The 23,556-nt window shown below is 45.6% G+C and overlaps 1 protein-coding gene across 5 annotated transcripts in view; it reads right to left on the bottom strand.

Annotated features, from left to right (window-relative positions):
- The window catches only part of LOC139562702 (cytoplasmic polyadenylation element-binding protein 3-like), a 70,623-nt gene that overhangs the window by 18,833 nt on the left and 28,234 nt on the right, over positions 1-23,556 (bottom strand). For 3 of the 5 annotated variants that reach the window (XM_071380637.1, XM_071380640.1, XM_071380639.1), the window contains exons 4-7: positions 10,618-10,674; positions 7,789-7,812; positions 4,674-4,841; positions 1,891-1,980 (exon numbers count right to left, since the gene is read on the bottom strand). In XM_071380637.1, coding sequence (XP_071236738.1) covers positions 1,891-1,980; positions 4,674-4,841; positions 7,789-7,812; positions 10,618-10,674 — 339 coding nt within the window. The remainder of the gene's footprint in view (positions 1-1,890; positions 1,981-4,673; positions 4,842-7,788; positions 7,813-10,617; positions 10,675-23,556) is intronic. The other 2 variants (XM_071380638.1, XM_071380641.1) reach the window with 1 other exon arrangement.

Below are 23,556 nucleotides of genomic sequence, written 5' to 3'. Positions count from 1 at the left end.
TTGCCCCCCTAGCCAGAGGGGGTGCTCTGTCCTATTGTGCCAGCCTATGCCTGCCTCATCCAACAACAGCGTAGATAAGCTCCCGGCATCCAGGCTCTGACACAGACACATTATCTTAAAAGCAGCCACTCGAAAAACCACAAAGGAGCCCCCTCTTTTCCTCCCTCGTTCCGCTCTACCTCCGTACGGAGCGGACAGAAATAGCTTCAGCAGCGTTTGGAGCTCGTCTCCAACGGTGACGCCTGGGACTACAGGCCAGGGCTCATTGAGCAGGTGTGAGCAGCACCTCCGTCATGGTGAGCTCATCGGTTGGTGACATCAGCCAGCAGGCAGACAGACAGTCCCCATTCTCTCATCCTGCCTAAGCCCAACACGATCACCATTGGACAAAGGTACTAGGAAGTTTAGGAACAGTGCAGTGGCCCTGTGAACTGACCTCAGGCCTGTTCATCAGGGATAACTGCCTATCTGGCCCCAGGCTTGCAACTGATCCCAGTTTAGACCCTAGATGGACCCTGCCCAGGCCTGGGAGCCACAACATGATTCATCCTAATCTCCCAAACCAAAAACTATTACATAATTGTACAGAGTCACATAACTGCTCATTTTAATGTGACACAGGATTGAAAGAAGTGACTACCAAGTTCCATTAGGTCAGCGTGGAACCATTTTTAATATGGGGGAGAGATTGATGAACGCTTGATGGGAATCCCACATCTGAGAAACACCCATTACAGCCTGTGAAAGGATAGGATGCGCACACATGCGCAGACACATACACACAGTCGTAAGGATGTACACTCGCACTCCAGCTATGAACTTTGGCCTTTAGGACGACTGTCCAAGCTCTTTCCCTCAGTATTGCTGACGTGCCGAGTTCAAACTGCAGAATTGCGAAGACAGTGTAAACAAGGGATTTCAGACGCTCTCACATGGCATTCATGTTTGAAAAGGAAGAGGGGGCCCCTATTAAAAAACATAGGTGGCCCAACACTACATTACAACACCAACAAATGTGGGAAATTACAACAAGCGGAGGTGGTTTCCTTGTGGCTTCCCTCCCTCCCTTACAAGGAATTCTCTGACGTTCAAACCTAACTCATTCCCCTAAAAGGATGCTGCATTTTCCCCTCGCGAGCTTAGGAATACTAGAGAGCCCCGAGCTAAGGCCTATTGAAGATAAAGTGTACCCCCCCCCCAAAAAAAGAAAATCCAAAATGAGTGCGGGAAGAAACGGGCAATTTTCACAGCTTCCCCAGATTACCCAGATATTACCATATGCCTGAGGAATGTCAGCCATTCCCAACCCTCTGCTTTAATAGTTTCCTTAATGACACATTGAAGTGTGTGTGTGTGTGTGTGTGTGGAGGGGCGGCGGAGTGACGTGATACAGGGGCCTGGAAGGAAGGGCCCTCTACGCTATGGTCACCTGTCCAAATGAAACCCAAGAGGGCCGGTGGCCAGGGGCAGGAGAAAGCCTTTGCACTCTCCCGGTATTGACAGAAAAACTCTCTCTCCCCTCTGGTCTGAGTGCTCTGGGCACTTCAGGAGCCTGTAGTGAGACACCACAGAGGGTGTGTGTGTGTGTTTGTTTTTCTATCCCTGAAATAGCAGCAGGGAACCATATAAATAAATAGACGCCTCAACTCGAGACCTGGGTGATCCTTGAATTCTGGGTATCGTAAACCTTCACACACAACCCATGCCTTAGCAGCGCAGCATGATCTCTCTGAGACAATGCCTGAACAGTACCATCTGTTACTGTGGACTGGTAAAGGAAATGTTGATTGGTTAATGTCACTGGTTAGGAGTTGGTCTTCCACAAACATTCATATATTTCTTAATTGAAAAAGGTTATTTTACAGACTGATGTGGCCAAACTGTTCTTACCTTTAGGTGGAAAGTAGGACTTGCTCTCGGCTTTGTGGGGCCAATCCACAACCAGGTGTCCATAGCGACGGAAGCTGTTGGTGATCTCATCTATAGAAAAACAGAACAAAAATTTCAACGCAACACGTAAAGTGTTGGTCGCATGTTTCATGAGCTGAAATAAAAGATCCCAGAAATGTTCCATAAGCAGAAAAAACGTATTTCTCTCAAATGTTTTTCACAAATTTCTTTACATCCCTGTTAGTGAGCATTTCTCCTTTGCCAAGAAAATCCATCCACCTGACAGGTGTGGCACATCAACAAACGGATTAAACAGCATGATCATTACACAGATGCACCTTGTGCTGGGGACAATAAAAGGCCACTCTAAAATGTGCAGTTGTGTCACACAACACAGTGCCACAGATGTCACAAGTGTTGAGGAAGGGTGCAATTGGCATGCTGACTGCAAGAATGTTCACCAGAGTTGTTGGCAGAGAATTTAATAAACATTTCTCAACCATACGGCAACTCCAATGTTTTTGGGGGAGAATGTGTCAGTACGTCCAACAGGCCTCACAACCGCAGACCACGTCTATGGCGTGGTGTGGACGAGCGGTTTGCTGATGTCAACATTGTGAACAGAGTGGTGGTGGGGTTACGGTATGGGCAGGCATAACCTATGGCCAACGAACACAACTTCATTTGAATCGATGGTAATTCAAATGCACAGAAATACTGTGACGAGATTCTAAGGTCCAATCGGAGGCCCATGTATGTCTTTTAAAGTATATGTGACCAACAGACGCATATCTGTATTCCTAGTCATGAAATCCATTGATCGGGGCCTAATTCATTCATTTCATCTCACTGATTTGCTCATATGAACTGTAACGCAGTAAAATCTGTGAAATAGTTGCATGTTGGCTTATATTTTTGTTCTCTACATTTGTCCACATGATGCACAATTGCATGTCAAGCAAGCCATCAAAAATGTTGTCTGCATGCAATCGACAATACCAAAATGCCTGTTTTCCAAATGCTTTCCAGTTTACTGCATTTATATATGCATTTGTTTTATTTAACCTTAAATTTAACTCGGCAAGTCAGTTAAGAACTTATTTACAATGATGACCTTCTCTGGCCAAACCCGGACAACGCTGGGCAAATTGTGCGCCGCCCTACGGGACACCCAATCACGGCCGGATGTGATACAGCCTGGATTCAAACCAGGGACTGTAGTGACGCCTCTTGCACTGAGACGCAGTGCCTTAGACCACTCGGGAGCCCTATTAAACCCTTGTATTGTGGCAACTCATGAATATTCCAAGAGGCCATGGGCACGCATTGTTCACTAATTCTCTATATGTTTTTTTTGCGTGTTTTGTGTTCTGTGTTCGTGAGCGTGTTTACTCATGTGCACGTCTGAGCAACATTAAGCCGTGTCACCATTCCAGATCCCCATTGTCCTGCTATGCCCTCAGGCCCTACTCACACTCTGAGATAACACACTATCACATCTGCTGCCAGACTGACTGCCAGCTCACTGCCACAAACCCACAGAGCATAACCAGTCAGTCCACAGGCCCAGAGAACCAGCTCCATGACTGATAGACAGCATACAGACTGACAAAACCAGCCCTTTAGGGTGGAAGGGAAAGGGGATACCTAGTCAGTTGAACAACTTAATTCATTGAACTGAAATGGGTCTTCTGTATTTAAGCCCTCCGAATCAGAGAGGTGCTGCCTTAAAATCAACATCCTCGTCATCGGTGTCCAGGGAGAAGTTGTTGTTAGGGGTTAACTGCCTTGCTCAAGGGGCAGAATGGCAGATTTGTCCACCTTGCCGGTTCGGGGATTCGAACCAGTGTCGTTTCGATTACTGGTCCAATGCTCTTAACCGCTAGGCTACCTGCCACCCATTTAGCCCACTGAACCAGCAGACCACCAAAATACATCTGCAGACTAGAGGTCGACCGATTATGATTTTTCAACGCCAATACCGATACGCATACTTCAATGTGGCAGTTTAACCCACTGTTCCTATATGTAACGCAGGACACGCTAGATAAACTAGTAATATCATCAACCATGTGTAGTTACCTAGTGATTATGTTAAGATTGATTGTTATTTATAAGATAAGTTTAATGCTAGCTAGCAACTTACCTTGGCTTCTTGCTGCCCTTGTAACAGGTAGTCAGCCTGCCACACAGGCTCCTTTTGGAGTGCAATGGTTAGAGCATTGGACTAGTAACCGGAAGGTTGCATAAACGAATCCCCGAGCTGACAAGGTAAAAATCTGTAGTTCTGCCACTGAACAAGGCAGTTTAACCCACTGTTCCTAGGCGTCATTGAAAATAAGAATTTGTTCTTAACTGACTTGCCTAGTTAAATAAAGGTGTAAAAAAATAAAATACTTTTTAAAAATATATTTAAAAAATATATAAAATTTAAAAAAATACAAGAAATTGCAAATCGGTGTCCAAAAATACCGATTACCGATTGTTATGAAAACTTGAAATCGGCCCTAATTATTCGGCCATTCCGATTAATCGGTCGACCTCTACTGTAGACCCTCATCTAGCTTGTAAATCCCTCCTCCCTCCTTACTATCCTAGCCTGCACAAAACTATAGTATAGTGAATGTACAGTAAGGTGCTAGCCTGGTCCAAGACCTGTTTGTGCTGTATTGTCAACTTCTATGGTCGTTGCCACGGCGAACACTGACAATGACCATAGGAGATGGCAAGACAACAAAAACAGATTTGGGACACAGGCTAGTACCACTGCCATCTGTCTGTACCTTCATCTATGTCAGGGGGCAGGCCTCCAACAAACACCTTCCTGGAGTAGCGCTCCATCCGCTCTTCGTTCTGACAGCGCGTGGGCGAGTCCAACCCCGGGGTCAGAGAGGGGTCACCGTGCCCGTCGTCCAGGAAACCGTCCTCAAAGGGAAAGAGTGAAGAACGACCTGGAAAGAGAGAGTGGGGAGCGAGGGGGGGGTGGGCATTGAGAGGGAAAGAGAGAGAACAAGCAAGGATAACAGGGAGAAGAGAAGGGCACAGAACAGAAGAGAAGACAGGAAGGATATGAAAGAGAGAGAGAGAGAGAGAGATGGTGTTATTATAACTGGTAACAATAGAAGTCTCCTTACAGAGGAAGGTCAAATCACCATCATGCTGCTGCATTCTTCAAACATTGTGGGCCTGCCTGCCGTCCTCGGGCGAGACACCTTTTGTTTTTCATCTTTTTTTTTTCAGGTCACCTATATGTCCAAAAAGTAAACAATAAATAATAATGTTATTTATGTTTTTGAAAATAAATCTTCGGGATCAAAACCATTTTTTGCTGTGTAATCTTAAACAACTAAACCAGGTAGAGTGTGTAGAAAATATAATTGACCTATATATCTTTAAATAAGATCTGCTGAGAATCACCAAAGTAGAGTCAGAGTGACACTAAAATTCCAATAATGATGCATTGAGGAATATTTTTGGCATGGCCATGGGGCTCTCACCAATGTTGTTATGTTTGAGTCACTCAGATAACATAAGCCATAGCAACATTTGTAGAATTGCAGGAAATTAGTTTTAACAAACAGCAAAATTTTGTCAATGCGGCCAATCCGGCACCTCTGCCACCCACACCCACCATTTAAGTCCCACGTTGACCCAGAAAAAAACCCTGAGTCCTTCAAAGCCTTCTTACACCAGATAGACCCTTGTTCCTGCGGGCAAATGGAACAAGGGGTGGAGAGTGCAGGAGGGATGACGACAAGACGGCGGACCATTTGCCACAGCAGTAGATTACCTCTTACAGGTGAGAGCAAAGAGGACTGTGTACTGACTGAATGGAGCTGCATGTATCTAAGATCTGGAGGTAGACAATGTTAGAGGCCTCTGTTAGGCGTAGAATACTGTACATATAGTTTTACTTCCCATGCTAACAGGCACACAGGTATAGACAAATACAGGAGGGCTGACAAAGATAGTAACCGTCCAATTTGATCGCTGAGTCATACGCTCCATCTTCAAGTGGACTAATGAACTGCCAACAGCCAGACTTAAAAGTCCTATAATTCTTAGATACAACAAATGCAAGCATTGAAACAACAAAGTTTCAAATGTTACCAGGGTTTTCCTCAGTGAGAAAACAGGAATTAGTCGAACACTCCAAATCAGAGAAGAGCATGTCCGCAGCACCCATTCCTTCTATTCAGGACATAATTAGTTTCTGGGTCAGTGTACTTCAATGTTTTTAGGATACCTTGTAAAAAAACATGTATTTTTAAACAGCTCCAAATGAACTTGGTTCTACAAATGTGAATTCATTAATAATACAGAAGCAGTAGCCAATACAGATGCCTATACCATATACAAATCAGGCTTAGCACAATGACTCAGAATACTAGAGAGAAAACAAAGCTGCATTAGGCAAAAAAAAAACACACACAATACCCCATAATGACAATTTCTGGCAAATGTATAAAAAAATTATAAATACCTTATTTACATAAGTATTCAGACACTTTGCTATGGGACTCAAAATTAAGCTCAGGTGCATCCTGTTTCCATTGATCATCCTTGAGACGTTTCTACAACTTGAATGGAGTCCACCTGTGGTAAATTCAATTGAGTGGACATGATTTGGAAAGGCACACACCTGCCTATATAAAGTCCCACAGTTGACAGTGCATGTAAGAGCAAAAACCAAGCGATGAGGTCGAAGGAACTGTCCGTAGAGCTCCGAGACAGGATTGTGTCGAAACACAGATCTGGGGAAGGGTACAAAAAAATGTCTGCAGCATTGAAATTCCGCAAGAACACAGTGGTCTCCCTCATTCTTAAATGGAAGAAGCTTAGGACCACGGAGCAATCGGGGGAGAAGGGCCTTGGTCAGGGAGGTCACTCTGACAGAGCTCCAGAGTTCCACTGTGGAGATAGTTACAGAAAGACAACCATCTCTGCAGCACTCCACCAATCAGGCCTTTATGGTAGAGTGGCCAGATGGAAGCCACTCAGTAAAAGGCACATGACAGCTCACTTGGAGTTTGCAAAAGGCACCTAAAGACTCTCAGACCATGAGAAACAAGATTCTCTGAAGGATTCTCATCAGGTCTGGAGGAAACCTGGCACCATCCCTACGGTGAAGCATGGTGGTGGCAAAATCATGCTGTGGGGATGTTTTTCAGTGGCAGGGACTGGGAGACCAGTCAGGAACGAGGGAAAGATGAACGGAGCAAAGTACAGAGAGATTCTTGATGAAAACCTGCTCCAGAGCGCTCAGGACTGGGGCGACGGTTCACCTTCCAACAGGACAACGACCCTAATCACACAGCCAATGCAGGAGTGGCATTGGGACAAGTCTCTGAATGTCCTTGAGCGGCCCAGCCAGAGCCCGGACTTGAACCCAATCGAACATCTCTGGAGACCTGAAAATATCTGTGCAGCGACGCTCGCCATCCAACCTAACAGTGAGGATGTAATCGCTGACGAAGGTGCTTCAACAAAGTACTGAGTAAAGGGTCTGAATACTTATGTAAATGGGATAAAAACTTTTTTTTTATACATATGCTAAAATTTATAAAAACCTGTTTATGCTTTGTCATTATGGGGTACTGTGTGTATATTTTTCTTAATCCATTTTATAATAAGGCTATAACGTAACAATAAGTGATGTGCTGTAATGTGATAATCCACCTCTCCCCAACTTCATTAAATGCAATGACGTCAAAACAAAACAAGTGTGCAAATTAATATGATTTCATCCAATCACGGCACAGACGAAGGCAGATCATGTGACTTCACACTAGAACCCTCAGCCCTGGAAAGAGACACGTCCGTACAGACAGACAAGCAATTGTGCTCGTGCATCCCATTCATTTTGGCAAGCAGAAACACAGTAAAATTCCAAGTTACCTCTTCTGCGGCCATAGCTCCTGGCTGCTTGTGAACAGTGGGAGAGGGAGGGAGAGATAGAGGGAGAGCGAGACAGAGGGGTATGGAAAGGAGAGGGACAGAGACATGGGTTTTGTGGGAAGACAACCAGGCAGAACATCACCAAGGCAACAGTGAAACCACAGACGGCCACACCTAATCATCAGCGATGGAGGGAAACAAGGCTTCATTATGGGTTAGCTGGCAGTAGCCCACAGGAAACCTGCTACTCCTGGGCTAGACTAGAGTAGGATGAGCGATGTTATAATACACGCCTTACTACAGAGAAATATTCACCTGCAATAACAGAGCAATGACTGAATCATATTATGCAATAAACACGGACTACTTCCTAGCTCACATTTACTTTCATTTCTGCCCAGCGTCAACATGTATGAACGTGGTTGATAAAGCGACATGCATAGACAGATGTCATTATCATGAACCAGTGAAACAGAGTCTATGCAGTGGGACATTTCCACTCCTAGCTGCCCTGTGGATGGATCCATGGAAGTGCCAGCCTGAGTCTCAGGGTCCAGACAGAAAAACTGTTAGATGATGACTGCCCTACCATGTGATAGGGTTGGCTGGCAGATTTCAATTTAGTGAACATGCCATAAAAAGGTACGGCAGACAGAGATAAGCCTGTGTGCCCTTTCTATCCATTTCATTAGTTACGGTGTTCGTGGGCTTTCAGAACAAACCTTTGACGTGTTATCTAGAGTCCGGGAAACACAGTAGCAAAGGGCTTACGTGAACGCCCGCAACAAGCGTGTTGTTTGGTGTGGGTGCGTTTTCACACGTTAAATGTCTAAAAAAACTTCCTTGAATGCACCCAACATGCCTGAATAGGAGCCTTGCTGTGGCTGAGAAAAAGGCCTACAAGAGGCAAATATTCGAGTCTATAACGTTAATGCCAGTAGACAGTGCGGAGGGGCTTCTGGTAATACATCCCTAAACAGACCTTTTTACAGTCAAGTGTCAGAGAACACAGTCTTCTCCTAAAAACCAATATGGGGACATCCATTGTGCTGGTGCCCCCCCCCCCCAGCTTTGACAGAGACATTGTACCCATGGCCTTTTCTCTTACTGGGTTTCATTAAAACTCTGGCTCGTCTCACCAGAGCACAGTTGTTCAAGACCAACGTTCTCCGTTTTATTCTCCCACCGTCAGGGCCTTAGGAGAGACAAAGGCACCTAGCAACAAGGGGGAAAATGGTAGAAGGGTGGAACCCACTGATCTAGTGTAGACTAGAAAGTGCTGTTGGGAAACTGTCAGTCACTGTGGTGTGGGAGAATAAGACGAGGAGGATGAGAGTGAGGGAGGAACAGAAATAAGCACATACTAACACGCGAGTGTCAGAGAGGAGATTTTTGAAGGGATGACTGGAAGATCTTCTGGCCTGAGGAGCGTTATGTTTGTTATGTCTGCACGGCTTCAAAGCACTGTTGTACGGAGACGAGCAGTTCTGAAAAATGATCTGCTCGGCCCTTACACTTCTACTAAAGCTATCAGTTCATCTGCAACCATAAATCCACGTTGTAGGCCTTACGGTTCATCCTCCATCTCAGCCACAAAAATCAAGAGGAAAGACTCAAATGAGAGAATGTGTCAGACAGATTCTTGGCTACAAAGCTTCTTACAGCTGAGACAATGGAGAGACGAAGAGTAGACTAACGTTAACCAGCTTTCCTCACATCTAAAGCGGTGTTGACATTGGAGACTACAGCTGCGAGGGTCAATTTTGACAGTTGCCAGAGCTCCGTGCAGATCTGAGATCTGTGCTTAAGTTAAACCCTCCAGAACAGCAGTTTAACATCTATTTGAAATGGGTTTCCCAAAGGACTGATGATGAAAATAAGTTGAAGAGAAAACATGCAGCACAGTGTTGTCAAGCTGTAAAACAAGTTACTATAAGCCTTGTTGGATATCTTCTCCTTTTCCATTCATCATCATTTCCTCTCTTTCCTCACTGCTTCCCCTGCTGGCATCCCCAACCAGGCGAGTGAGGAGAAACCGCAGTCGTGTTCCTAAGGCCACGCAACCGAAAACGTTTAAAAACCTTTTGCAATGTTAAACAAAAATGAGCATTTCTCATTGGACAAGTCCATGTAGCCCTCCCTGTTTTAGACAGCTCTCTCTTTAGGTGCCTAATGATCATGATCCAAGGCTCGACTAACACTCCCAGATGTCTTGAGCCGAGCTCCACCAGTCACCACGGACACCCCAATCCGCTCTCCTCTCACTGAAGTTTTGACAACGCTGAAAGGAAGAGCCTTTTGCCAACTCACTGTCTAACTCGGAGGGAAAAGAGAAAAAAAACTGCACGAAGGGATACAAAGTGACACTTACGAATTCTGAAAAAAATGTATCTCAGAGACCGAAAAGGGGAGGGGGGGGTAATCTAGTGTTACAGGTCGGATATTTTTAGAACCGGTATTCAGGGGTCGTCGCTGTGGTTCCCCCCAGCTCCGCGCTGAGAGGTAGCTCCATGCTGGGTTTAACACTTGGCGTGCGAGGTGGGATTAGCAAGGGTGGGCATCTGTGCCCTGCTGTGTATGGGCTTGGGCCCTGTGGCGATCCCTGACTCAACCCTATGGCATATCCTGAGACATCCTGCATAGCTGTGTCATGATGACACTAGTTCTGAATAGGTTTCTATTTGCCAGTTTCCATACAACAGAGAAGCAACACTTTGCCTGTCAAACCGAACGCCACAGTTAAAGCACAAATACGCACATCCATAATAACATACAGAGGGATTTACAAAGGGAAACGTAGCCTATTGTATGTTCTGAAATGCTACTCACTGTTTAATGGCATAATGTGCTCTGCTCCGGGGTGGTGAAAGTTCAGACCCATGCGTCCTGTAGAAAAACAAGAGATGACAGGTTATAACCTGCATGTAGGCCTAAATAACTGTCTAAAACACAAACACTCATCACGCTCCAAACCAACAACACAAAACATAGAAATGCTAACATGAAACAGAATTTTTTATGCAAATGTTCTGAGGGGACAAGATGTTGCATACGACACGTTATATTTTACGTACGTTATACTGTGGACATAACCTGGTAAAAGACACCCACAGAAAATAAACTAGTATCACTGAGAAACCAAACCAGGGCAAACGTGTGTGATGAACAACAAAAAGATGTAGGCTACGCTATGGAAAACAGTCATTCAATTCTCTCTCTCTCTCTCATGCGTCACAGCTCTCACACACACAAACAAACAATGGACACTCCAATGCAAAGAATTTGACAGAGCATGCATTATGCTTTAGCGACAATGGGAAAGCGTCACAAGGCCTGGCTGTCCGTGTGTTGTGGACATGCCCAGGCATCCTCCACCTCAACCAGTGAAAGGACTTCCTGGTACAGACCGTAGTACTGTCAAAAGTACCCCTCTCTCCTTCTGGCTCGATCTCTTTCATACTGCAGTTTCTTACTGAACCTTTATTAGAGTCTTTGAGGCCTGGGTCAGGTCCAAATGTCATAAATAATCCAACTTTAATTATTTCTCAATTATGCTTTTAGATACAAAATGTCAAATATGTCACCAATCCTTCCTTCAAAAGACCATTCTATTGATAGAATATTGTGAATATCCTCAAAATTATGGTATTTTGTTGTCCTGGTTTCGTGAGGAATCACTCCAGCACTCTGTTTCATAGTTAATAGTTGAGTTATGACTCACTGTATCCAAAGACAAATGAGCATCTATCGTTGACTCCATTTTGTTGCTCCAGCCTATAGACAGAAACTAAAAACAGGAAACGTCCGTGCTCAGGCCTGTTCAACGCTGGTCCGACCAATCTGATTCCACGCTTCAAGATTGCTCTGATCATGTGGACTGGAATATGTTCCGGATAGCGTCGAACAACAACATTGATGTGTCCGCTGATTCGGTGAGCGAGTTTATTTTTTTATTTTTTATTTTTTTCTTTCTAGGGGTGGATCAGCTTAATATTGCGGAAATAATGTTGCTTCCAATGTAATTGTCTGCATCATGAGCGAGTTTATTAGCAAGTGCATCAATCCCCAACCAGAAACCGTGGATTGATGGCAGCATTCGCACAAAACTGAATGCGCGAACCACTGTTTTTAAATCAGGGCAAGGCGACCGGAAACATGAGCGAATACAAACAGTGTAGCTATTCCCTCCGCAAGGCAATCAAACAAGCTAAGCGTCAGTATAGAGACAAAGTAGAGTCGCAATTTAACGGCTCAGACACGAGAGGTATGTGGCAGGGTCTACAGTCATTCACGGAGTACAAAAATAATACCAGCCTCGTCGCGGGCCCGATGTCTTGCTCCCAGACAAACTAAACAACTTCTTTGCTCGCTTTGAGGACAATACAGTGCCACCGACACGGCCCGCTACCAAAACCTGCAGGCACTCCTTCACCGCAGCCAACGTGAGTAAAACAGTTAAATGTGTTAACCCTCGCAAGGCTGCCGGCCCAGATGGCATCCCTAGCCGCATCCTCAGAGCATGCGCAGACCAGCTGGCCGGTGTGTTTACAGACATATTCAATCAATCCCTATCCCAGTCTGCTGTGCCCATATGCTTCAAGAGGGCCACCATTGTTCCTGTTCGCAAGAAAGCTAAGGTAACTGAGCTAAAACGACTGTCGCCCCGTAGCACTCACTTCCGTCATCATGAAGTACTTTGAGAGATTAGTCAAGGATCATATCACCTCCACCCTACCTGACACCCTAGACCCACTTCAATTTGCTTACCGCCCCAATAGGTCCACAGACGACGCAATCACACTGCCCTAACCCATCTGGACAAGAGTAATACCTATGTCAGAATGCTGTACATCGACTACAGCTCAGTATTTAACACCATAGTACCCTTCAAACTCGTCATTAAGCTCGAGACCCTAAGTCTCGACCCCGCCCTGTGCAACTGGGTCCTGAGCTTTCTGACAGGACACCCCCAGGTGGTGAGGGTAGGAAACAACATCTCCACCCCGCTGATCCTCAACACTGGGGACCCACGAGGGTGCGTTCTCAGCCCTCTCCTGTACTCCCTTGTTCACCCATGACTACGTGGCCATGCACGCCTCCAACTCAATCATCAAGTATGCAGACGACACTACAGTGGTAGGCTTGATTACCAACAACGACGAGACGGCCTACAGGGAGGTGAGGCCCCTCGGAGTGTGCTGTCAGGAAAATAACCTCACACTCAGCGTCAACAAAACAATTGATCGTGGACTTCAGGAAACAGCAGAGGGAGCACCCCCCTATCCACATCGACGGGACAGTAGTGGAGAGGGTAGTAAGTTTTAAGTTCCTCGGTGTACACATCACAGACAAACTGAATTGGTCCACCCACACAGACAGCGTTGTGAAGAAGGCGCAGCAGCGCCTCTTCAACCTCAGAAGGCTGAAGAAATTTGGCTTGTCACCAAAAACACAAACTTTTACAGATGCACAAACGAGAGCATCCTGTTGGGCTGCATGACCACCTGGTACGGCAACTGCTCCGCCCACAACCGTAAGGCTCTCCAGAGGGTATTGAGGTCTGCACAACGCATACCCGGGGGCAAACTACCTACCCTCCAGTACACCTACACCACCCGATGTCACAGGAAGGCCAAAAAGATCATCAAGGACAACAACCCGAGCCACTGCCTGTTCACCCCACTATCATCCAGAAGGCGAGGTTAGTACAGGTGCATCAAAGCAGGGACCGAGAGACTGAAAAACAGCTTCAAGGCCATCAGACTGTTAAACAGCCATCACTAACATTGAGTGGCTGCTGCCAACATACTGACTCAAATCTCTAGCCACTTTAATAATACAAAATTGGATGTAATAAATGTATCACTAGTCACTTTAAACAATGCCACTTTATATGTTAACATACCCTACATTACTCATCTCATATGTATATACTGTACTCTATACCAGCTACTGCATCTTGCCTATGCTTTTCGGCCATCGCTCATCCATATATTTATATGTACATATTCTTAGTCATTCCTTTACACTTGTGTGTAAAAGGTAGTTGTGAAATTGATAGATTACTTGTTAGATATTACTGCATGGTCGGAATTAGAAGAACAAGAATTTTGCTACACTCGCATTAACATCTGCTAACCAGGTGTATGATTAACAACCACACAGTGACAGACTTTCAATTCTCCAATCCTTCCTTTCTACAACACTAAACTACTGGCTGGTTTGCAAACATATGGGCAGCAAAATGCTACCATGGACAAACAGGGTTCAAGAGGTCGCGTAATGAAAAGATGGTCGAGCAAGTCATCCTTGCCTTTAAAATGGCAGATATTTCTACATCAATTACTCAACAGAAAATGTGCAACTAACTAGTTGGCTCCAACAGGGCAACAAGTTTCATCACAGTGCTCAAAATCTGCACTTAGCCTCTCCAGTATGTTAACACAGCAAGGGTGAATGGCAGGGGCAGACATCTGTTTTACACACACACACACACACACACACACACACACATATATATATATATATAGAGAGAGAGAGAAACCTGTGAGAGACGGAGCGGCTGTGGTGTAAGCTGGAATGGCCCAAACAAGACGAGGTGTAAAAACAGTTTCAAAACTAAGCCGCAGCACAGATAAAAGCATTTCAACAGTTTAGACCAGGGTCAAATTCATTAACGCAGAATGAAGCTAAGGGCGGCAGGTAGCCTAGCGTTTAAGAGCGTTGGGTCAGTAACCAAAGGGTTGCTGGTTCGAATCCCCAAGCCGACTCAGTGAAAAATCTAAGGCTCTTAACCCTAATCGCTCCTGTAAGTTGCTCAGGATAAGAGCTTCTGGTAAATGACAAAAAAAAATCTTATTGGACAACTTCAAGTATAGTCCCTTTCGGTTTCAGTTCGTGTTCTTCCATTTGGTGCTGAATGAATACGACCCAGTCCCCCTCCTAAGCTGGAAACATCAGTGGAACTAGTAGTGAAGTTTGGGTGAAAACGAGAGAGGGGGATAGAAGCCAGTCAGCTACCGCATCCAACAGATGAGAGCAGATGTGGATCTCCTCAAGGTTCTCAATGATTCATAATCCAGCACGAGAACAGAGGGGCTTATATGGCAATATTGCATGGACACGTATCTATCCCCCCTTCTTGCTTTTGTTTTGTTGCTGTGCAAATCATGTGACTGCTATGTCTTGTTTGATTGACATGATTAAAAACACTCCCCCCCAAAAAATGGCTTCCAAATCTCACACACACAGTTGATTGTCACCCTCGCTCTCTCCTACTGCCAATTCCGACTGAATGAGAGAACAGTGTGGCCATCTTGAGTGTAGAAATCGCACTGTGTGTGCCAGCTTCACTGTATTGTGACATGCCTGAGTGAGCATGTGTCATTTTTCTAAAAGGATTTCAAAAGGATATTCTATAGATAGTCGGCCGCCAGAGGAAATAGCCCCATTCTTTCTCAGAAACTGTAAACTGTCAAAAGATATGGAAGATAACATCCATAACTCACTCTTTAAAAAAAAAAATATTGTATTTTAATTGTGGCGAGACATAGACATGAGCCACACTCAATGTTGACAGCATTACTCGAGTGTTAAGTCACACAGCCAACACTAAATATATCCAGCCCTCTAGCTCTAGCTGCAATGGGGGGAAAGCCTCCATTTAGCCTATTAAATAGCCTTGGTCCATGGTACCTAAACCAGGGTCGTATTCTTTAGGGCACTACGTAGTAAAGCGTTGTGCAACAGAACATTAAAACACCGGCTTCTTATTGGAAACGTATAGGTAGTCCCCTCCCTGTTGCAGTCCGTTTTCATCCATTTCCTGCCTAATAACTAAGACCCAGGCATTCTAGTGGCGACAGAGTGGACAGTTGCTCCTGTAAAACCCTAAAATAGCCCTGAGCCATCTGCGTCCCCTATTCAGTGGCATGACCTCAGGGCGAGGCCTGGGGCTATTCTCAGACTGTGTGTGTGATGAGTCAGTGGGATTTCTAGAAATGCATGTCATCCGCCTCCTTCAGAACAAAGTCAGTAAGTCCCTCGTCCCCAGACTTCTGGTGAAGTGCAGACTGTTGCAATTACAAAACATAGGGATGAGGTGGGAAATACTGGTTAGAGCAGGGGTGTCAAACATACGGATCCGGTGGTTTGAGCCCTGCATGCTGATTGGCTGACAGCCATGGTATATCAGACCATATACCACTGGTATGACAAAAATGGTAACCAGTTTAAAATAGCAATAAGGCACCTCGAGGGTTTGTTGTATATGACCAATATACCACGGCTAAGGGCTGTATACAAGCACTCCACGTTGCGTCACACATAAGAACAGCCCTTAGTCGTGGTATATTGACCATATACCACACCTCCTCGGGCGCTATTTGTTAAATATACAGTACCGGTCAAAAGTTTTAGAACACCTACTCATTCAAGGGTTTTTGTTTATTTTTACTATTTTCTACATTGTAGAATACTAGTGAAGACATCAAGACTATGAAATAACACATATGGAATCATGTAGTAAACAACAAAAAAAAAGTGTTAAACAAATCAAAATATAGTTCATATTTGAGATTCTTCAAATAGCCACCCTTTGCCTTGACAGCTTTGCACACTCTTGGCATTCTCTCAACCAGCTTCATGTGGTAGTCACCTGGAATGCATTTCAATTAACAGGTGTGCCTTGTTAAGTTAATTTGTGGAATTTCTTTCCTTCTTAATGAGTTTGAGCCAATCAGTTGTGTTGTGACAAAGTAGGGGGGGTATACAGAAGATAACCCTATTTGGTAAAAGACCAAGTCCATATTATGGTAAGAACAGCTCAAATAAGCAAAGAGAAACAACAGTCTATCATTACTTTAAGACATTTGAAAGTTTCTTCAAAAGTCTCAAAATCCATCAAGCGCTATGATGAAACTGGCTCTCATGAGGGCCGCCACAGGAAGGGAAGACCCAGAGTTAAAACACCAGTCTCTAGGCAGAGCTCCACTGTCCAGTGGCTGTGTTCTTTTGCCCATCTTAATCTTCTTTTGTTTTTGGCCAGTCTGAGATGTGGCTTTTTCTTTGCAACTCTGCCTAGAAGGCCAGCATCCCGGAGTTGCCTCTTCACTGTTGACGTTGAGACTGGTGTATGCAGGTACTACTTAATGAAGCTGCTAGTTGAGGACTTGTGAGGCGTCTGTTTCTCAAACTAGACACACTAATGTACTCAGAACAAGAATAGACTGACGAGTTTCTTAAGAAAGTGCTTTGTTTCTGGCCATTTTGAGTCTGTAATCGAACCCACAAACGCTGATGCTCCAGATACTCAACTAGTCTAAAGAAGGCCAGTTTTCTTGCTTCTTTAAATCAGGACAACCGTTTTCAGCTGTGCTAACAATTGCAAAAGGGTTTTCTAATGATCAATTAGCATTTTAAAATTATAAACATGGATTAGCTAACACAACGTGCCATTGGAACACAGGAGTGATGGTTGCTGATAATGGGCCTCAGTACGCTTATGAAGATATTCATATATATATTATATTAATATTGAAAAAAATCTGCCATTTCCAGCTACAATAATCATTTACAAAAAAATTATCAATTTGATGTTATTTTAATGTACAAAAAAAATTGCTTTTCTTTCAAAAACAAGGACATTTCTAAGTGACCCCAAACTTTTTAAACGGTAGTGTATATATTATTAAATTGTTTACTATTTTCTACATGAAAACTACGAAATAACACACATGGAATCGTGCAGTAACCAAAAAAAGTTAAAATATATATATAAAAATACCATGACCAAAAGTATGTGGACACCTGCTCGTCAAACTTCTGAATCCAAAATCATGGGCATTAAAATGGAGTTGCTCCCCCTTTTGCTGCAATAACAGCCCCCACTCTTCTGGGAAGGCTTTCCACTAGATGCTGGAAGAATGCTGCAGCGACTTGCTTCCATTCAGCCACAAGAGCATTTGTGAGGTCGGGCACTGACGTTGGGCAGTTAGGCCTCGTTTGCATTCGGCGTTTCAATTCATCCCGAAGATGTTGGATGGCGTTGAGGTCAGGACTCTGTGCAGGCCAGTCAAGTTATTCCACAACAATCTCAACAAACCATTTCTGTATGGACCTCACTTTGTGCACGGGGGAATTGTCATGCTGAAACAGAAAAGGGCCTCCCCCAAACTGTTGCCACAAAGTTGGAATCAAAGAATCATCTAGAATGTAATTGTATGCTGTAGCGTTAAGATTTCCCTTCACTGGAACGAAGGGGCCTGAACCATAAAAAAACAGCCCCAGACTATTATTCCTCCTACACCAAAATGTACAGTTGGCACTATGCATTGGGGCAGATAGCGTACTCCTGGCAATCCGCCAATCCCAGATTCGTCCGACGGACTGCCAGATGGTGAATCGCGATTCATCACTCCAGAGAATGCGAGTCCAATGGCGGCAAGCTTTACACCACTCCAGCCGACACTTGGAATTGCGCATGGTGATCTTAGGCTTGTGTGCGGCTGCTCGGCCATGGAAATCCATGTCATGAAGCTCCCGACGAACAGTTCTTGTGCTGACGTTGCTTCCAGAGGCAGTTAGGAACTTGGTAGTGAGCGTTGCAACCTAGGACAGATAAGTTTTTCGCAATGGGCGCTTCAACTGTCACCGGTCCCGTTCTGTGAGCTTGTGTGGCCTACCACTTGATGGCTGAGCCTTTGTTGCTCCTAGAAGTTTCTACTTCACAATAACATCACTTACAGTTGACCGGGGAAGCTCCAGCAGGGCAGAAATTTGATAAACTGACTTGTTGGAAAGGTGGCATCCTATGACGATGCCACGTTGAAAGTCACTGAGCTCTTCAGTAAGGTCATTCTACTGCCAATGTTTGTCTATGGAGATTACACACACAACTATATATAAAAAAAGAGAGAGAAATGATAAAGGCCCTATAGTCATTCAGTTTCTTGACTGTGTCCAGCTCATTAATAATCACCGAAATTAAAGCTAGACCATCAGAAAGAAAAAAAAGGGGAAAAGGGACATTAAGGTGAAGCAGTCCTCTAAAGACACAAAAGACAATAATACAAGAAACAACACTTCTATTGCCTCTCCCTCTACGATACACACTTCCGGTTTGGTTTGGAGCGAGTAGTTGCATTCCGCTTTGCTCCACAGGTAGTATTACAGGTAGTATTACATTTCATTTCATTACAGTACAACAGTTTGATTTGTTTGATCTTAGCTGGCTACATAGCCGTCTTTGTATCCAAGATAATTGTGTAGTCTAGAGTAATTGTCGAGGTTACCTAGCCAGCTACACTTTCAAACAAAGTCAACAACGCAGCCACTGCTAGCTAGCCTATTTCACCAGCCAGCAGTACTATATCATTTTAGTCAATAAGATTTTTTGCAACGTAAGCTTAACTTTCTGAACATTCGAGACGTGTAGTCCACTTGTCATTCCAATCTCCTTTGCATTAGCGTAGCCTCTTCTGTAGCCTGTCAACTATGTGTCTGTCTATCCCTGTTCTCTCCTCTCTGCACAGACCATACAAACGCTTCACACCGCGTGGCCGCTGCTACTCTAACCTGGTGGTCCCAGCGCGCACGACCCACGTGGAGTTCCAGGTCTCAGGCAGCCTCTGGAACTGCCGATCTGCGGCCAACAAGGCAGAGTTCATCTCAGCCTATGCTTCCCTCCAGTCCCTCGACTTCTTGGCACTGACGGAAACATGGATTACCACTGATAACACTGCTACTCCTACTGCTCTCTCCTCGTCTGCCCACGTGTTCTCGCACACCCCGAGAGCTTCTGGTCAGCGGGGTGGTGGCACTGGGATCCTCATCTCTCCCAAGTGGACATTCTCTCTTTCTCCCCTGACCCATCTGTCTATCGCCTCCTTTGAATTCCATGCTGTCACAGTTACCAGCCCTTTCAAGCTTAACATCCTTATCATTTATCGCCCTCCAGGTTCCCTTGGAGAGTTCATCAATGAGCTTGACGCCCTGATAAGTTCCTTTCCTGAGGATGGCTCACCTCTCACAGTTCTGGGTGACTTTAACCTCCCCACGTCTACCTTTGACTCATTCCTCTCTGCCTCCTTCTTTCCACTCCTCTCCTCTTTTGACCTCACCCTCTCACCTTCCCCCCCTACTCACAAGGCAGGCAATACGCTTGACCTCATCTTTACTAGATGCTGTTCTTCCACTAATCTCATTGCAACTCCCCTCCAAGTCTCCGACCACTACCTTGTATCCTTTTCCCTCTCGCTCTCATCCAACACTTCCCACACTGCCCCTACTCGGATGGTATCGCGCCGTCCCAACCTTCGCTCTCTCTCCCCCGCTACTCTCTCCTCTTCCATCCTATCATCTCTTCCCTCTGCTCAAACCTTCTCCAACCTATCTCCTGATTCTGCCTCCTCAACCCTCCTCTCCTCCCTTTCTGCATCCTTTGACTCTCTATGTCCCCTATCCTCCAGGCCGGCTCGGTCCTCCCCTCCTGCTCCGTGGCTCGACGACTCATTGCGAGCTCACAGAACAGGGCTCCGGGCAGCCGAGCGGAAATGGAGGAAAACTCGCCTCCCTGCGGACCTGGCATCCTTTCACTCCCTCCTCTCTACATTCTCCTCTTCTGTCTCTGCTGCTAAAGCCAATCTCTACCACTCTAAATTCCAAGCATCTGCCTCTAACCCTAGGAAGCTCTTTGCCACCTTCTCCTCCCTCCTGAATCCTCCTCCCCCTCCTCCCCCCTCTCTGCTGATGACTTCGTCAACCATTTTGAAAAGAAGGTCGACGACATCCGATCCTCGTTTGCTAAGTCAAACGACACCGCTGGTTCTGCTCACACTGCCCTACCCTGTGCTTTGACCTCTTTCTCCCCTCTCTCTCCAGATGAAATCTCGCGTCTTGTGACGGCCGGCCGCCCAACAACCTGCCCGCTTGACCCTATCCCCTCCTCTCTTCTCCAGACCATTTCCGGAGACCTTCTCCCTTACCTCACCTTGCTCATCAACTCATCCTTGACCGCTGGCTACGTCCCTTCCGTCTTCAAGAGAGCGAGAGTTGCACCCCTTCTGAAAAAACCTACACTCGATCCCTCCGATGTCAACAACTACAGACCAGTATCCCTTCTTTCTTTTCTCTCCAAAACTCTTGAACGTGCCGTCCTTGGCCAGCTCTCCTGCTATCTCTCTCAGAATGACCTTCTTGATCCAAATCAGTCAGGTTTCAAGACTAGTCATTCAACTGAGACTGCTCTTCTCTGTGTCACGGAGGCGCTCCGCACTGCTAAAGCTAACTCTCTCTCCTCTGCTCTCATCCTTCTAGACCTATCGGCTGCCTTTGATACTGTGAACCATCAGATCCTCCTCTCCACCCTCTCCGAGCTGGGCATCTACGGCGCGGCCCACGCTTGGATTGCGTCCTACCTGACAGGTCGCTCCTACCAGGTGGCGTGGCGAGAATCTGTCTCCGCACCACGTGCTCTCACCACTGGTGTCCCCCAGGGCTCTGTTCTAGGCCCTCTCCTATTCTCGCTATACACCAAGTCACTTGGCTCTGTCATATCCTCACATGGTCTCTCCTATCATTGCTATGCAGACGACACACAATTAATCTTCTCCTTTCCCCCCTCTGATAACCAGGTGGTGAATCGCATCTCTGCATGTCTGGCAGACATATCAGTGTGGATGACGGATCACCACCTCAAGCTGAACCTCGGCAAGACGGAGCTGCTCTTCCTCCCGGGGAAGGACTGCCCGTTCCATGATCTCGCCATCACGGTTGACAACTCCATTGTGTCCTCCTCCCAGAGTGCTAAGAACCTTGGCGTGATCCTGGACAACACCCTGTCGTTCTCAACTAACATCAAGGCGGTGACCCGTTCCTGTAGGTTCATGCTCTACAACATTCGCAGAGTACGACCCTGCCTCACGCAGGAAGCGGCGCAGGTCCTAATCCAGGCACTTGTCATCTCCCGTCTGGATTACTGCAACTCGCTGTTGGCTGGGCTCCCTGCCTGTGCCATTAAACCCCTACAACTCATCCAGAACGCCGCAGCCCGTCTGGTGTTCAACTTTCCCAAGTTCTCTCACGTCACCCCGCTCCTCCGCTCTCTCCACTGGCTTCCAGTTGAAGCTCGCATCCGCTACAAGACCATGGTGCTTGCCTACGGAGCTGTGAGGGGAACGGCACCTCCGTACCTTCAGGCTCTGATCAGGCCCTACACCCAAACAAGGGCACTGCGTTCATCCACCTCTGGCCTGCTCGCCTCCCTACCTCTGAGGAAGTACAGTTCCCGCTCAGCCCAGTCAAAACTGTTCGCTGCTCTGGCACCCCAATGGTGGAACAAACTCCCTCACGACGCCAGGTCAGCGGAGTCAATCACCACCTTCCGGAGACACCTGAAACCCCACCTCTTTAAGGAATACCTAGGATAGGATAAAGTAATCCTTCTAACCCCCCCCCCTTAAAAGAGTTAGATGCACTATTGTAAAGTGGTTGTTCCACTGGATATCATAAGGTGAATGCACCAATTTGTAAGTCGCTCTGGATAAGAGCGTCTGCTAAATGACTTAAATGTAAATGTAAATCAGGGAGAATCGGAAATTCCAAAAAGGCAGTTTTTTCCCTTAATTTTGACGGCGTGAAATTATAACACATTTTCACATTTTCTATATTAAGACTAACCCTTAATTTAAAAAAACATGTTTTTTTTTAAAGAAAGGCTAGGGTTGTTTGGTTTAGCCTAAATTGACTGGTTTTCGTGCGGCTGCATTTAGAGAAGGGTTGTACGGCATATTACGATCTTAAAGGGTTAACCTTCCTCTAGATTCCATGCGGAGCTCATCAGCGACTGCCTTACACCTGCAGTTCTCCCCGACTCTGCCGTAGCCACGTTTTTTTTACCCCCTGCTCCACATGAAATAATGTATTAAAGCTCCTCAACCACTGCCTTTGGAAAAAGCCCAAGCAGCAGTTATGCGGAGGAATGGCAAGTCAACGGGGAGGTGTGGAAGTGTTAACCCTGCTGACAAAAACACCTCCAGGCTCGAGGACGGAGTCTTACACTTAGGCTACTGGCAATGAAATGCAACGGCTCCAACTGTCTGAAAAGCTCAAAGGATGGAAATGACAGCTTTATTTACACTAGATGTTCTTGAAATGAGAGTTAAGAGACTTATTTCCCTACAAAGAACATAATACCCTCAACGAAAAGCCCACAGAATAAAAATTCTCTCATCAACTACTGTACTAGTAGAGGCTGGATGGACAAAGGCTAAACTAAGCTAATGGTGTGTGTGTGTGTGTGTCTAACCTTTACCACTTCCAACAAAGCTAAAAACGTTATCTCATCTCCCAACAATGATTGCAGACTGTTTAAAGTGCAGAGACATCCTCCATTGTCGTCAGTGATAGAGCAAATGATTATAGGTGCATATTTGAGGTAGCCTAGCCTACATTTGACTGGACTAGGTAAAGTTCAGGTTATCGGTCAGCCTGGCCAAGAGAGCCTGAAGGTCTGGGTGACCTTTTACCTCAGGGTCAGGCTGTGAGACATCTCTTTGACCCAAAAGAAGCCTTCACTGCTCTGTCTCCATCTGACTACTCTGAAGTTCGAGCTTCCCTCTCGATAAAACCTTACTCTTGCCGCCCATTTTATTATCTATTGATTTGTAATCAACAAACACACTAAGACAAACAGCGTTGCTCAATAGATCTGTACTCAAGTTAGAGAGACGGGAGAGTTTAAACTAGTTGAGATGTGTATTTACAGTTCGA

This window comes from Salvelinus alpinus, chromosome 32 (assembly GCF_045679555.1).
Source record: "Salvelinus alpinus chromosome 32, SLU_Salpinus.1, whole genome shotgun sequence".
Taxonomy (NCBI): Eukaryota; Metazoa; Chordata; class Actinopteri; order Salmoniformes; family Salmonidae; genus Salvelinus; species Salvelinus alpinus.
Note: the sequence above shows the minus strand (reverse complement) of the source record. Positions and strands in the feature narration are given on the sequence as shown.